The 14,933-nt window shown below is 38.3% G+C and overlaps 2 protein-coding genes across 12 annotated transcripts in view; one reads left to right on the top strand and one right to left on the bottom strand.

Annotated features, from left to right (window-relative positions):
• The window catches only part of LOC103469618 (voltage-dependent N-type calcium channel subunit alpha-1B-like), a 46,033-nt gene extending 32,983 nt beyond the window's left edge, over positions 1-13,050 (bottom strand). For 4 of the 11 annotated variants that reach the window (XM_017306573.1, XM_017306575.1, XM_017306574.1 and 1 more), the window contains exons 1-18: positions 12,964-13,050; positions 12,764-12,853; positions 12,375-12,458; positions 11,336-11,551; positions 10,238-10,350; positions 10,007-10,119; positions 9,795-9,926; positions 9,063-9,135; positions 8,850-8,967; positions 8,652-8,719; positions 7,190-7,296; positions 5,637-5,672; positions 4,154-4,909; positions 3,398-3,561; positions 3,101-3,221; positions 2,241-2,370; positions 1,562-1,621; positions 466-572 (exon numbers count right to left, since the gene is read on the bottom strand). In XM_017306573.1, coding sequence (XP_017162062.1) covers positions 466-572; positions 1,562-1,621; positions 2,241-2,370; positions 3,101-3,221; positions 3,398-3,561; positions 4,154-4,909; positions 5,637-5,672; positions 7,190-7,296; positions 8,652-8,719; positions 8,850-8,967; positions 9,063-9,135; positions 9,795-9,926; positions 10,007-10,119; positions 10,238-10,350; positions 11,336-11,551; positions 12,375-12,458; positions 12,764-12,845 — 2,480 coding nt within the window. In that variant the 5' untranslated portion in view covers positions 12,846-12,853; positions 12,964-13,050. The remainder of the gene's footprint in view (positions 1-465; positions 573-1,561; positions 1,622-2,240; positions 2,371-3,100; positions 3,222-3,397; positions 3,562-4,153; positions 4,910-5,636; positions 5,673-7,189; positions 7,297-8,651; positions 8,720-8,849; positions 8,968-9,062; positions 9,136-9,794; positions 9,927-10,006; positions 10,120-10,237; positions 10,351-11,335; positions 11,552-12,374; positions 12,459-12,763; positions 12,854-12,963) is intronic. The other 7 variants (XM_008417403.2, XM_008417409.2, XM_008417406.2 and 4 more) reach the window with 3 other exon arrangements.
• The window catches only part of zbtb26 (zinc finger and BTB domain containing 26), a 1,115,122-nt gene that overhangs the window by 1,096,730 nt on the left and 3,459 nt on the right, over positions 1-14,933 (top strand). The gene's annotated exons all lie outside the window — the stretch shown is intronic.

The following is a 14,933-nucleotide window of genomic DNA, read 5'->3' as shown; positions in this document are numbered from 1 at the left end:
CTCTATAGTAATCTACAAACTAGAAGATCACTCATCACTAGCACTTTGTCTGCGCTTGTGCAACATATTCTAGACAACCCTTCACCACATGCAACTCAGATATGCAGTCATATCTGAGTTCTTATAATACAGTGCTTCTGCTGTATTTCAATTCATTTCAATTCAATAACAAAGGACCTTGAGTGTTTGTGTTTACTGAAAATCTCCAGAGAACTCTTACAGCTATCAAAGTTATCAAAGAGATTGAGAAACCCAGTGCATTTTCAAAAACAAAACAAAACAAAACAAAAAAAAACAGTAGTCAAGTTACCATGAAGGCAATATTGGATTTTTGGTGTGAAATCACACTAAGTGATAGTGTGATTTCACACCTCTGAAATTCTGAATAATGTACTGGTTTTATGTTGTAGTGTACATGTTCATTTTCTTATTTTACAGCGAATAGGTAGAAGCTGCTGAACTTACGAAAATGCAAATGCCACCAGAGCCCCACTGACCACTATGAAGTCCAGAATGTTCCACAGGTCTCTGAAGTAAGATCCAGGATGGAGAAGCAGTCCAAGATCCACCATCTAAATAGTCAACAAAAATGGTGTTTAATCAGTTTGGTTCTAATAAATTCAGATGGTTTCATATGACTGTATTACTTTTTTCAACTTTTTAGAAATCTGTGCTTATTCTATAGTTCAATTCAATTCAAAAATACTTTATCATTCCAAAGTGAAATTAAAAAGTGATGTAAGTCATATGGCCAAAGTATCTTTAGAGTAGCAGTGGGTGGTGATGCTGTGAGCAAGAAGGATCTCTGGTAGCAGTCTGTCTGGCAACAAATCTAAAGGGGCTTCTGACTGAAGACTGGTACCCATTACTGCCATATTATGATAACAGCTCAGTATCCAGGCAGCAGAGACAATATTCCATATTAGCATGTCCTGGATAACCAGTCAGTTGTCGGTAAGCACTGCGAATCCACCTCATTTGCTTTTGCAACTCTATTAAATTTATTATTGTGTGTAAAAGTTGAGGTGTTATCTGAGCTTTTGATATGCTAATCACTTGTTTCCAGTTGTCACAATAATGTATAACAACTGTCTGAAAGTAAAAAAGTAACAACCAAAATCCTTACAGTTTCACAGCATCCAAAACCAAAGGCACCAACCATCCAAATAATGAAACTATCAACTACCAATAAACAAACCAAGAATAAAGGTCTACAAAAAGAGCAAACCAGAACCAACATAAGAGTCCCACTCCAACATGCTGCCACCACGAGATGTGCATTTTATGTTGTGATTATTGATTCTGATTAGGAGTATCCTGACAAAACGGTATCAGAATAAAGAGAGTTGGATAAAAATGCCTATTGAGAAAACACTTTGAAAATTATGAATCATGTTATTTCCACTTTACAGTCCTGTAATATTTTGCATTGGTCTAACACATAAAATCCATATCAAATATACCATAATGTACAACAAAAGAGTTATGCATCCTCTTGCAAAGCACTATTGTGTCTTTGAAAACCGAGTAGAAAATGAGGAAGTCAGTGGTGGCGTCTTACTTTGATCACCATTTCGAAAGTGAAAACCCCAGTAAAGGCATAGTCCAGATATTTGAGCACCTAAAAAAGACAAACCATGTTGCATAAGTGTTAACACAGATGTGACACAATTATAGTTAATACAGTGTGAATTAAAATACTAATTGTAGAACTGCTGGATCTGGAATTAGTGTACAGTATCTCAGCCCCACTGTCCTTAAAGGACACTGTTCCTCCTCTTATCCTTAGGTCAGGAGTGATTTCACCTTTACACGACCTTTTCATCTTCCATATTAGCCTTGCTGTTTCCTGCTTATTAGTTTCCACCATACACAATAGAAGATCTTAAATGGTGATACTGACTGAGTAAACTGTTGTTTTGACACAGTTACTACCTGCAGCAGAGACTCAGTGGAATGAGCATCATGAATTTCTGCTTCCTTCTGAAAGTCAATCACTTTTTAGGTTTTTATTGAAGTCAGCTACTTTCTCTCCTCTCTACTGATGATGTGACCTGAGACAATGTTTGTGTCTCAGAAGAAACGAGATACAAGTCGCTCTTCTCCACCCCTTTGTCCTAAGAGGTGAGATCAGAAGTTGCTAAAAAGAGTTATTCATTTTTTATCTCACTCATTTCAGTCACAAATGACAAAACAAAACAAAACCAACTCAAAGGAGCAACTGATTAGGTCTGTCTTACATTGTTGCGAGGGGCATTTGTCCAGACTGGATCCTCAGCTGCCAGAGCAATGCTGCTCATTGCGATAACAACCAGGATGGACATCTCAAAATACCGCAGGGTCACAATGTAGTGACATAACCGCCTCACCCTAAAGGGAGCGAGACAGAGAGACACAGTAAACAGCTGCAGCAACTGCTTCAAATTCGGTTTAAATGACTGTCATTCAACCAGGTTTGGTTCTGACAGGAAATGACATATCTCTTCAAAGACAATGAAACAATGTAAAAAAAGAGGGTGAATTGTGAACAGTTTGAGTAGATAATGTTGTGTTTCCTTAATTTGTAATTGCGCTTAGTAAATGTTTTTGAGTATGTTGTGTTTGTGATCTGTTAAAATGGTTTGCATTCAAGAGTCACTGTATGAACTTCTTYCACTTTTACAATTTTTTTTTTTCAACATCTTAACTCATTGAGATACAAGGTTTTACTTCCCAGACTGACCTTTTTTAAGCAAACAGATTGAATATATTACTGAATAAATTCCATGGGTGTTGGTGAGAGATACCTGATAATAAATAAAGGGGAAAATTGCTAATATATGTGTATTAATAATGACAGCAGTTTTAATGTGCACACGTGTAAAATCATTTGCCGACAGTCATTGCTGAAATCATTCATGACAGCTGGATGGATTTGAGACTAGCTGCCTTCTTTCTTAGATTGTACCATTGACTTCTATGTTTAGCCGTGTTTCTCTCTGACAAAGTCACTAATGGAGGGAGGGGGGAGAGCAGGAAGAATCCAAGGAAGGAAGGAGAGAAGGAACAGAGGAAGTGAAGAAGGAAGGAGTGATGAATGGAGCAGACTGAGGTGACTCACGGGTTGGTCTGTCCAAAGATAAACATTGAGCTGTAAGGTAAGATGGGTCTTGGTCCAGAGTGACATTGATCCTTCAGGTTCTTCTCATTCATAGGCATTGATTCATTGTCAGTACTATTCACTGTGAAGACGAAGAATAATGATTAACACATGGCAGTTAGTTTAACATGAGCCAACATTTTACAAGACAACATAAAATCTCCAAACAACCACTGTGGAATAACTAGGAGACTTTGGAGAAATAAATCAATAAACTCAGGAAATAAATGTGCATTCTGAAGCCATTAGAGTACTAACTTTGTATCATAGTGATCTCTCCAGGTGTGGTGATAGTCACAGGGGGAATGCGGATGGAAGTCTGCCCTGTTCTTCTGACATTCTTCTGGTTGTCTGAGTCCTCTGGCTGGCCAGACGTTTCCAGAGAGCCTGGCTGCTGGGAAATGTCATCTGAGTCACCAAACCTGTTCCAAGAGAATCGTGTTTATCTTCCAGTGTTTTCATAACTCTGGTCACCTGAAACTTGACTCAGTAAGAGTTGATCCCTAAAAGAAAGAGCATTATCAACTCACCACTACAGCAATTAGTGACATAAACAAGTTGTGGGTAAAAATAATGCATTTAGGCACTAAATCGCTGTGATGGTTTGGTGAAGTTGATTTTCTTATGTTCAGAGCTCCTCGTTCACCCAGAACGAGGAGGGAAGGAGATTCATGTAATTTGATGCCATGGGGAGTTACAGCAGTTCTGATGGCAAACATGGATCTGATCCTGTACTGACAAGGTGGTTGGTGAGTTTGTGTTTCAGATCAAGCTGTGAGAGCCACATTAACAGTTTTAACACCGTCAGTGTTGATACTTTTGATGACCTCTGTTAAGGTTTTTAACAAACTATACAGTTCCCTTCTTTCTGGGGTTCAGGGATGTTAAATGAATTTGAATTTGAATTTTGTGTTGATCTCCTGCTGCTGACAGTAAACTAAATCAAGCTAAACTAAATCTATGGCATGAAATAGCAGACAGAACTGAAGGCTGCCTGTTGATGAATAGTTGTACCTGTTAGTATTTGGCTCTTCTCTCTCATTTGACTCCTCTCCTTCAGCCCTGGACTGACTCCTCGACCCGTGTGTGTGATGCCTTCTCCTCTTGCCCTCCCTGTCCCCATCCTTGTTAGATGATCGGCCATCTTTACGGTGAACCCTGTGCTCGCCTCGACCCCCACCATTCACTGTCCCATTCCCCCCTCTGGACTGTCGATGTGAATGATGATGCCGATGCTCTCTCTCTCTTGTGGCCCCCCCACCTGCGCTCTCATCCATTGAACTGTGATGCTTTCTGCTCCTGTCTTTGCTGCAGGACCTCCCGCTCTTCCCCTCTTGTCTACAGCTGTAGTCATGGTTTTTGGAGTGGCTGTGATGGACGTGTTGCCTTCCGTCTTTCCCACTGTCACCACCGCTGTCATTAGGCTCTTCTTTCACCTTAGCCGGCCCTCTGACTCTGTGGCGGTGATGACGGTGATGAGAATGAGGCGGAGCAGACGGTGGATCAGCGGCAGTCTCTGCTTCCTCTGGCGTGCCCGGCTTGTGACGGTGATGTTGATGGCCTCTCACCAGCAGCCCATCGGAATGCCCAACAACCAGGGGCCGGTCAAGGTGGGTCTTCATGTCAGGCCGCATCTGAAGGCCAGAGGGGAGGTGGACACACTCCTCGGGATCATATAAGACCTCGCAGCTCGCCTGATTGTGCCTCCTCAGCTGGCTGGCTTTCTGCTCCCAGACAGACATCGTCTTGACTGACCTCTGCTGCTCATTGCTAAGTAAAGAGGAAACCAAAGATCAAAAAATAAAATAAAATAAAAAAAACATGAGCACTGAAACACTGATATTACTGTACATAGTACAGTAATATAATTTCAATTCTGTTCTTGTTTTTTTGTAGACAAAGGATTTACAGGATTTACAATAAAACACAGACTTCCATTATGAGTCTTTATGGTATATAAACTCAAAAGTACAACATTTTGTAATCCCATGATGACACAAATTGTATTTTAATGCTGAATGATTGATAATATGTGCAATGGGGCTTTGAGCACAGTGGAAAACTGGTACCAGAGATCCCAGTCTGCTGTGGAGAGAGCTGCTCGTGGTCATGGCTGAAGTTCAAGCATGGTTCCATTACCATGCTTTGATACAAAACCATTTGAAATGTATTTTCAGATTACAATAAACCGAGGAAGCTGTATGCATGCACCTTTTGTAGTTAGTTCCAGTTTCCCCTGATGTTACATATATAATTCCAGGTTAATATGCCAGTAATAGAGCAAATGTCAAGCTGTTCACAACACAGTCTATGATGGCAACTGAAAAAGGTCAAAATCCAGGAAGTTTCAAATGGAAAACAAGATGAACAGAAAAGCCTGAAATGTGTTATGAATAAAAGGTAGTTCTGATTTAATCACATGGTCTGTGACAACATGGATATGTATGTTTTGGCCAACATCACTGGCCATCTTGTGTGGAGACAGCTGGGTTTTTACCTCAGGTAGTGATGGACTGGGGTGCAGACATAACTCCTACAGCACAAAAACACATAAAAAGGAAGCGATACTGAAATACAGAGGGGAGAGGGAGACTTGAAAGGGAAAACAGAGATTATAAATAAAAGCACAAAAGAAGACAGGGAGGGTTTCCATTTCTGAAAACTAAAAATAGGATGAGCAGCATATAGCAAAAAAAAACAAACAAAACATTAAAACAGAAAAGATGCTTTTTTTCTTGCTCCTGCTTTAACATTCATTAATGTTCTTCTGCAGATGCTTGAATATGTTGTAGGCTTCAAGGGAATTACGTTAGTCTGGTTTAAATAGTATGAAATAGTGAACAGCTAGTTCATGGTAATAATAAAGCTTCTTTATGTTAGTTATGGAGTACCTCAGGGTTTGGACCTTTTCATCTTACATATCTGTTAACTTAAAATAAATTTCTGCTGTTAAGGTGATGGCCTTTGTTGTTTTGTTTTTTTCTTTTTTACTTTTTGATTGTGACAAGATAGAAGCAGCCATATTTACACCAGAGTATCAAAGAATTGTGTGTGATTTTATACTTCGATCATGTTCAAAATAAACTGAAACTGTTGACTTTAACATTAAATACACCATCCTCAACAGGTGAGGGCGCACTTTTTCCATCTATAATCAGACATTTAAGTGACTTGAAACCATTCCTCCCTCCCTGGCACCTCCAAACCCTATAGGGGGGTCTGGGGGGGGCAGTCGCCCCCCCAGACCCCCCTATAGCTCCGCCTTGGTGTGACTGTTTCTGATTAAAATGTGTAAGATAAGCCTGAGACTTCCAACCTAAGTTTAAGAACTGAAGAAGCTTTTTGGAAGAACAATGAAATGTCTTCAAGATAACAAGAGAGGTCCAGTCGCCTTCGTTTGTAACTTTGAAAACAATAAGCTGTCAGCAGAGGTTGTCTGGACATCTGACCAGGGAGCTTCCTTTCAGTATTTTCTGGATCCGCTCATCTAAAACACCATCATGTTGAGTAGTTTCAAGTAGAAACTTCATAAACCAATGACTAGAGATTTTGGATCAAATCCAAATGATATTTTTATCAAAAGCACATCAACATTCAAAGTAAATATGATAAATACAAAAGTTGAGTTTTGTATTTCAATGATCTGGCACTGGAATATTCAGCAGTAGGTTGGTGATACTTCACAGTCAGAATAGTTGATAGGCCAGGAGATTGTTGCTTCAACCCAGCAAGATAGGTATTTAGCATGGTGTCTAAAACATATATTTTTCTTCAACCTGGAGGAAAATTTTGAGAGATGTCTTTTTTTTTTCCTTTTTTTTACTAAACAAACACAAAATATTCCTCTGTAAATGCTGTTCAGAGTTTTTGGGTAAATATTACTGTAAGACCTTGAAATCCTGTCAAACCCTTTAGTAAACCTGTCTTTAGGCTGAAGCAACAGATTAGCAGAGTCCCTCAGGGCAACAAGACTTCCTTTCCTTTCCGCTGAATTTAGAAATAAAAGAAGAAACTTAAAGCATTAAAAAAAATAAGGAAAGGCTCACTTACGTTGTGATTGAAATGTTAGCAGCCAACATAGGGCTGACTTCCTGAACCTCTTTAGCCTTCTGAAGAGCCAACTTTTTGCTGATTGCCTCCTCCTGTTCCTCCTCATCCTGAATAGTAGGTCAAATGTAAGTAAATGGAACAGAATAGAAGAGATTACTAGTCTATCTGTGAAAATGTTGCCATACACATGTAAAGTATTCATATGGAGTGGACTGATTCACTTTTTCCACTTTCAACACTGATGCACATATCTGAGATTTGGTGTCAGTCGATACCAATATGATAAAGAAAATCTGTACTGAATTGATTTTAAACACAAATATAAATGTACTGAATTGCAAATTTGCTTGATACCTCTGCACCAGTACAGCACACCTAAATACACCAATAACTTCACAAGATTCATCAAAAAAGCAAAAACAACACAACTTTAATCTGTTCATTCAGCGTGATTAGGAGTGTAACAGTCAATTAATGGAAAAGAGTTGTTTCATAAATAATAAAGAAACTGACAAAAACAACAACAAACATTCTATCAAATGTTTCAGAAAGTGCAATTAGGAATTCTAAATATAATATCAAAAAATAAGTTAGGGAAAAAATATAACATGATAGACAATGTTTTCTTTCAGCTCAAAGAAAGTCTGATGTAAATAAGTGTTTTATTTACAGATACAGTTACAGATAGGCTACGAGGTGAAGTTATTCTGAAGCGCATCGCCTCATCACCATCATGTGGAACTCAGTACGGCTGCAGCAGCACAGCTCCAGGCCGGGCAGAATACAGTTCTGCATCCCGATGGTTTGCTATGTATCATTCTAAAACAATAAGTAACATTTTATAGAAATTGGATAAGAAATATGGGAACTACAACCATTTTTTTGTGACAGATTCCTGTTCATCTTGCATTAGAACAGTATAGTTTTGTGGACATCACTCAATGCATAATAATGGCATCTACCAGGTTTATGTCACTAGCTGTAGCAGCTGATAGGCGACGTCCAATCCAGTACATCGATGGTCGTTCTACACTCCAACTGTCCTCTCTTGAATCAAGTGCTCAAGTTTTTTAGCACTTGTAAATCAATTAGACGATTGAAGTTTTAACTTCTTTATATTTCTTAGTATGTTCAATAGCTGCTAAAAGGTTTTAATATTTAAAAGGTACTATTAATGTGAAAAGCATAATCAGGATGTATATCCTAATTTATTGAATAATACTGTATGGCATTCATATTTAAGTTTTGGCTGTATTCTTGGCACAAAACATAACTGTGGGTGCATCAGCCCCCTCCTCTTCCCCACAGCGGTTTCACTGTGCCACATATACAATCTGTTTGTTGGCCAGATTGGAAAAGTGCAATGCTCACTTTGTGCATCAGGTTTATGTAGCAAAAGGTACAGAAATCCACAGATGCAATCTGGGATCATTCCTCAACATCTAATGATGAAACTGAATACCTTTGTAAGCTCCTGGGCATTTGCAAGGTTATCAACAGCGATGGCCAAGAACACGTTGAGCAGCGTGTCTGGTTAATATGGCTCAGGGAAAAGAATGTCAAAGAACAGGAAAAAAATCAGTACTACATATTTCTGTAAAATCCAACTGCATGAAACTAGGAGTTAAATGAGTAGAATTGGGTCATCAAAGTAGGATACAGTTTCCAAAAAGAGTGAGAATAATGAAATAAATGGAGGAGAACATTCCTCCATGCACACCACCCTGAGATTCTATCCCATGGTACATGACAGCATTCCAGTCCTCCCCCGTTAGAATCTGGAAGACAGACAAAACCTGCTTGTAGAGTCCATCTCAAAGAGAAGATTTAAAATGTAAATAAACAAATAAAAAATGGAGGACTTGGTATTTACCTGAAACACAGTGAGAATAGCAGCTGGGAATGTGTCAAAGTTGGTTGTTGGAGTTTCATCCTCAAAGTTAAACCTGGAGAGAGGAGAAAAGATTCTGAATCCCTCCCCCCCAGCTTTTCTTCAGATGAAAGATGATCTCTCTCTGGGTTCAGTTTCTTCACTGTTCCAGAAAACTCTGCTGATGTCAGCTGAGGTCTGAAACCCAGTTCTTTAGAAAGCAAAGTGTCTTTGACAATAAACAATAAACTAGTGAGATGGCAAAAATTTCCGTTTTAATTCAGTTGCATAATAATTCTGCACACTAATCATGCACACATAGATATTGTTCCAAGAAAGCCATTGTTATTTATTTTTTCTTAAATATTCAAGTTTGAAAGGTTAACATTTTGTATTGACCAAGAGAGCTGTAGTTGTTCAACAATAAAATTTAACCTCAAAACTACAAATTGCATTAAAATTGAGCACTSAGTGTACATGTTGTTATTTTTGGAATTTGGTTGTTAAGATACAGCTAACCATGTTTTAACAATTGGTTCTTTAAGACACATTAAATGTCAAAAGCTGGGAGAAAATAGGATCCTTTTAAATGAAAGATTAAAAACATTAGCCCAGCGCCGTGTGAGTCATGGTGTGGTTTATCGAAAAGTCACATTCGATAGGAATTCATCTTTAAAGTAACCGATTACAACAAACACAACAAACTACATAGAAACATGTCCAAAAAAAACTCACTGTCCACCAAACAACTGCATTCCCAGCAGAGCAAAGACCACGATGAAGAGGAAGAGCAGGAACAACAGACTGATGATGGACTTCATAGAGTTGAGTAGGGATACCACCAGGTTTCTCAAAGAGTTCCAGTACCTACACACAGAACCACATGAATGCACAGCATTTATAAGATCTAATCAGTCTGAAACAGCCACACAGTCCCAGTGACTGACTTGGTAACTTTGAAGATCCGGAGTAATCGCAGCGCTCTCAGGACACTGATACCAAATGAAGCCCCAGGTTTGATGGCAGCCCAGACCACCTCAAAAATACTCCCAATAATGACCTGCAAACACAAGCAAATAAATGTCACAGGCATACACGTATATTGGGTAAAAATCACTGAGGTTACAAATCATATTCACATGCAGTGACAAAGTTCCCAGCAGTGCAGGATGCCTCACCCCAAAATCAAAACAGTTAAAAGAAGAGTGGAAGTAGCTCTGGGGTCCAAGACCGTACATTTTCATGGTCATCTCAGCCAGGAACAAGCCCAGAAACACAAACTCGGCCAGGTCTTTCCATGGAAATGAGCAAAAACACTAGTATTAAATCTTGTCTTCATGGGATTTAAATACTTGATCCAAGTGTAAATTTGCTTGGAGCTGATGTGACATGCTTATGTTCTCTGAACAATATTACACAGGGTTTGCTTCAGGATAGATGTGGTTCTTATATAAATGCATATATAGTTCTGTTTTATCCACTTATGTAGAAAAAACAAGAACAATTGTTGGTATCCCTGAATGATCATTGAGACTTTCTTAGACATGATGTGCTATTTGTTTCAGAATGAACCTTAATGAAAAACGTTCCACCATGTCTGACCGACTTATGGAGATGAACAAAAACATTCTGGAATTTGCGATGCAAGAACAAATAAAAGAAATGTAACAATCAAGAATTTACTGACTGATTTCAGTCTGACCTGCTGAGTCTGATTTTCTTTCAAGAGACAAACTCATACAAGTTGATCTATGTGACATTTTTTAATTCAACAAACTAATCAAAAACACTTTTGACCTTAGAAGAAAAATGTGCACTTGATCAGGATAATTGCTTGCTGAGAGACTGACAAAATTATCCACTTCTTTATGGATCAAATCAGTTCTTTTTAAMATTTTTTAGTGAAAGCCAATTAGCTGATGCATAAAAACCTACTAATCACCATTTAGAGCCAATTAAGGGAAACTTTGACTACTTGGCAGCTAATTGGTTTATCACTATTGAGTACAAACGATGTTTATATTCTATGGTACATGGCACTGAAAACGTTTATCACAATATTTAAACCATTATACAAATATAACAGATCTGAAGATTTTCTAACAAGTTTTAATCATAGGAGTTTGATTTGTAGTTTGTTTTGAAGAGATTCTGGTGATGAGAAAAGTATCCTTTTAAAAACAACTTCACATAATGTGTGGTTAGTAGAGTCAATAGAATCTAATACCAGTCGTTCAAAAAGACTTAACTGACTCATCATGTTAACTGCTACTCACATAATGCATACGTAAGCCACTCTGGCTGGTCATAGTGTACTATAGCTACACACAGTGTGTTGAGGCCAACAAGACATAATACAGTCCAGTAAAACGTCTGGGATTTGACCAGGTGGCGGATGGTGAAGCGAATTCTCTTCTCCTTCCTCCTCAGGTAAGACGAGCTCTCGTTCTTGCTCTTCACACTCGCTCGTGCAAATGGTGACCCTGGGGGGGCAGTAGGAATGAAACACACAGAGATGCCAATAAAGTTCACAGGTCTCACGCCAACCTAGCTGAGTCTTATCAGAACTGTGATAGTTACTTTTCTGAATGACACACTAGTGTGCTTGAAGTTGATATTATCTAGACTAGTTCTGCAAAGAGGAAATTTCTACTAGTGCACCTTGATAACACCATTGTGTTGAACTTCTGTTGGGAGACCTAGCAATGCGGTTCATGGTCTCGTGATGTCATCGCCTTTCGCTCATCTCTGTTTTGTCTGAATGTTGCTATGTGCATACTTCCCTAATGTGCTCTTTCCTCTTTTGTATTTCATTACTTGTTAGAAATTGTGGAGTACTTACTTACTACTTAACTCAGAAAAGGAATTAGAACAAACTTAGAATCCAGAGACTCACTATTTAGACCAATTCTATACTTCTTAGATATTATTCTAGTTTATTAGTAATTTTCGAAATTGTGGAATACTCATTACTTCAGAGAAACTGTGGGGTACTCACTACTTGGACGAATATTGTCCAAATATTCTTCTAATATTTTAGATTACTTTTTGGTAAATCCTTGTACTAAGGATATTACTCCTCAACAAAGCTGTACAAGTTTGAGGTTCCACCCCAGAATCTAAAGAAAGTACTGAAAGCTACAAAATATGTCTCAGAAAAGAAAAGAAATCCTTCAAATATATATTTTCATCTTTAATGGAACTCATGTAAAAGTCCAGCAATATTCTAGGAGCATTCAATGTGACAGTAAAGTTTTATTTCTGTCTTTTATTCTGTATGGCATTCAGAAGGTATACTGTATATACTCTGCTCACCAACTGATGAAATGTCAGTGAAATGGTCCTCCCCTTCTTCTGCATTAATGAGGTCATTCTTACTCTTCTTCGTTCTTTTCAGCACTGCAAAAAAAATGGAACCAAGTAATTATTTTCTGCTATGACATTTGATGCGTCTCACATAAGAAGGCTTTTTGCAGGTCCTTTTTCTCCTCATAACATCCAATTAAAAAAGAAAAACTTTTTAATAACAGGTAGATCAGCTCACTGTATTGGTGCATTTATTTAATAACCATTACAATAAAATTATTTTACGACTAAAGGTGGAGGATCACAAGATCCTCCATTTTTAAATGAATGCTTTGGTTGGCTTTGTTGAATTGTGATTTGATGTGAGGCAGTCAGCCTGTGCTGACGGCAGCCCTCACCAGAGTTGGGGTTATGTTTCCTTTTGTACCACGCTCCATCCACAGACTTCTCCTCAGCGTTCTTGTCTTCCTCAGCCAGCATCACCTCTTCTGTAACACATTTACACTTCATGCGGTTTCCAATAAAATACTTTCCTGTATAGTAACTTTATTGTGTGTCTGTGGCTGACTCTGTATGTGTATATGTGTGAGTAACTAACCTGCTTTACAGATCCACTCCAAATAACCAGTCAGCTCTCTTTCAATCTGCTGCTGTCGACGAAGCTTCAGGAATTCTTGCCTCTTCTCCACACGCTCCCTTTCCTTTGCAAACTCTCTAGAAATCCCAGAAAACACACAAACAGACAAGAATGGTTATTAAAGTTGGAAGAAAAATAAAACCAACAGACTAACTATGGATGCTGGAGTTCTTCACGGTTGACAAGAAGGCAAGAAGTGGAGGCATTTAATGTCCTCCTACTGTTGGCAGCTGAACTGGTTGGGTTAGACAACAAGCTACACAACTCATGGAGATATTTTTCTCTTCATTCAGTTAGCACTGACCTGTGGGATTACTTGTTTAAACCTGACAGGACCATGTAGAAAGCACAGTAAGCTTCAGCCAAGTCTGAGAACAGTGGATCAATCTTGTGAAGAGCAAACCAAATGAGCATTAGCGGACTTGGATTGCTCTTGGATTTTTTTCCAGTTCAACTTGGGTGAATGGGAGAGGTGACAGGACTGGGTTTCAAAATTATTTTTTGTACGTTTCAATAAAGAGAAACAAATTATGATGTATACATATTTTTTACTTTAATCAGCATTGAACAAAGGATGTTAAATTATCAATAATTATTATCAATTACTATCAATAATTTGATTTTAACTGTATGTTTTAGTACTTCAATCAGTGGTCAAAATAGAACTGACTTATTATTTGGCTTGATTTTGTCAATAAACAAAGTTAAACAAAATTCATTAGTAGATTCAGTAGCTCAATGGTCCTTCACTGTACTGTCACTGCTCAGGACTAAATATACAACAATTATCCCCCCCAATGGTCAATATTGTTATAGTAGTGTGATGACATTTGAGAATATAAAATATTAGTATTCTTTTTGAGTTGTTTTGTTATATACAGACAATCCAGTGTAGGAGTTGTACTTGAGTTCTCCACAGAAGCACAGCTAGTGGTTCCTTTCACATTGCAGCATGTTTAGTTCCATGTCCATGGATATAAAGGTTTCTGTAGCTTTTAGGACTGGAGGCTACAGGGAGCTGGACTTGGACTTGAAGTGGATGGAAAACTAAATCATGAACTTTAAGCTTGACGAAAACTTTTGTGCTTTGTGCCATGGATTCATTTAGAAAGAGAACGTTAATGTTATTCTGAGTAGTCTGTACCTTGCTTACTGAAAGGGGAAATTAAATTAGACTTCTCTCTGATTGTGTTGCTAATGTTGTGAAACTGTGTCTATAAGAAGCTTGCTTGTACTCTTTGGTCTTCAAAATGCTGTTCTGGTTTTTGAATGACAAAATGCATTTTCCTGACCTTACTTGTCTCAGGTGTCAAATCTTAAATGGGATTTATTGTCATATCAGACCTCAGCTGATTTCTCTCTGTGCCAGTGATGCAATTAACTGTGGAACAAGGGCTGTACCTTAATGCTGTTGAAACAATTCCTACAGTGGAGGGAAGTTTTTCCAGTTTTGCTCACCTAACCTGAGAACCAGGCTCAGCCATTAGTGACTGAACCTGGTTCTGCTGGAGGTTTTTTTCTGTCAGTATTTCTGTGAGTATTTCCTTCCCACTGTGTCCACATGCTTACTGAGGAACAAGGGTTGGTTTTCTTGAATAGGTAACTTTTTGGGGGTTTTATAGCTAATTGAAATTGATTGCATTATATGTCAATATGGTTGGAATAAGACATCACACTACAATGATTGAATTTCACTACAGTGAACTGAACTGATTGAATTAAATTTTGACCCATTTGGATTCTATATAACCAACCGTCTTTGTCTTGAAACTATATAAATAAAGTGACCTGAACTGAACTTATAATAGAAGTTGTGTATTTTTATGTTCAATGAGGAGGGAGGGAACTGAAATATGAAGGAGATGACAGAGAAAGGAGGAAATGGAAAAAAGTTCAAGATGGAGAAGACAGACTGAGAGACGGAGCATGTA

The sequence above is a fragment of the Poecilia reticulata genome, linkage group LG9 (genome assembly GCF_000633615.1).
Source record: "Poecilia reticulata strain Guanapo linkage group LG9, Guppy_female_1.0+MT, whole genome shotgun sequence".
Lineage (NCBI taxonomy): Eukaryota > Metazoa > Chordata > Actinopteri > Cyprinodontiformes > Poeciliidae > Poecilia > Poecilia reticulata.
This window is presented reverse-complemented; position numbering and strand designations above follow the sequence as displayed.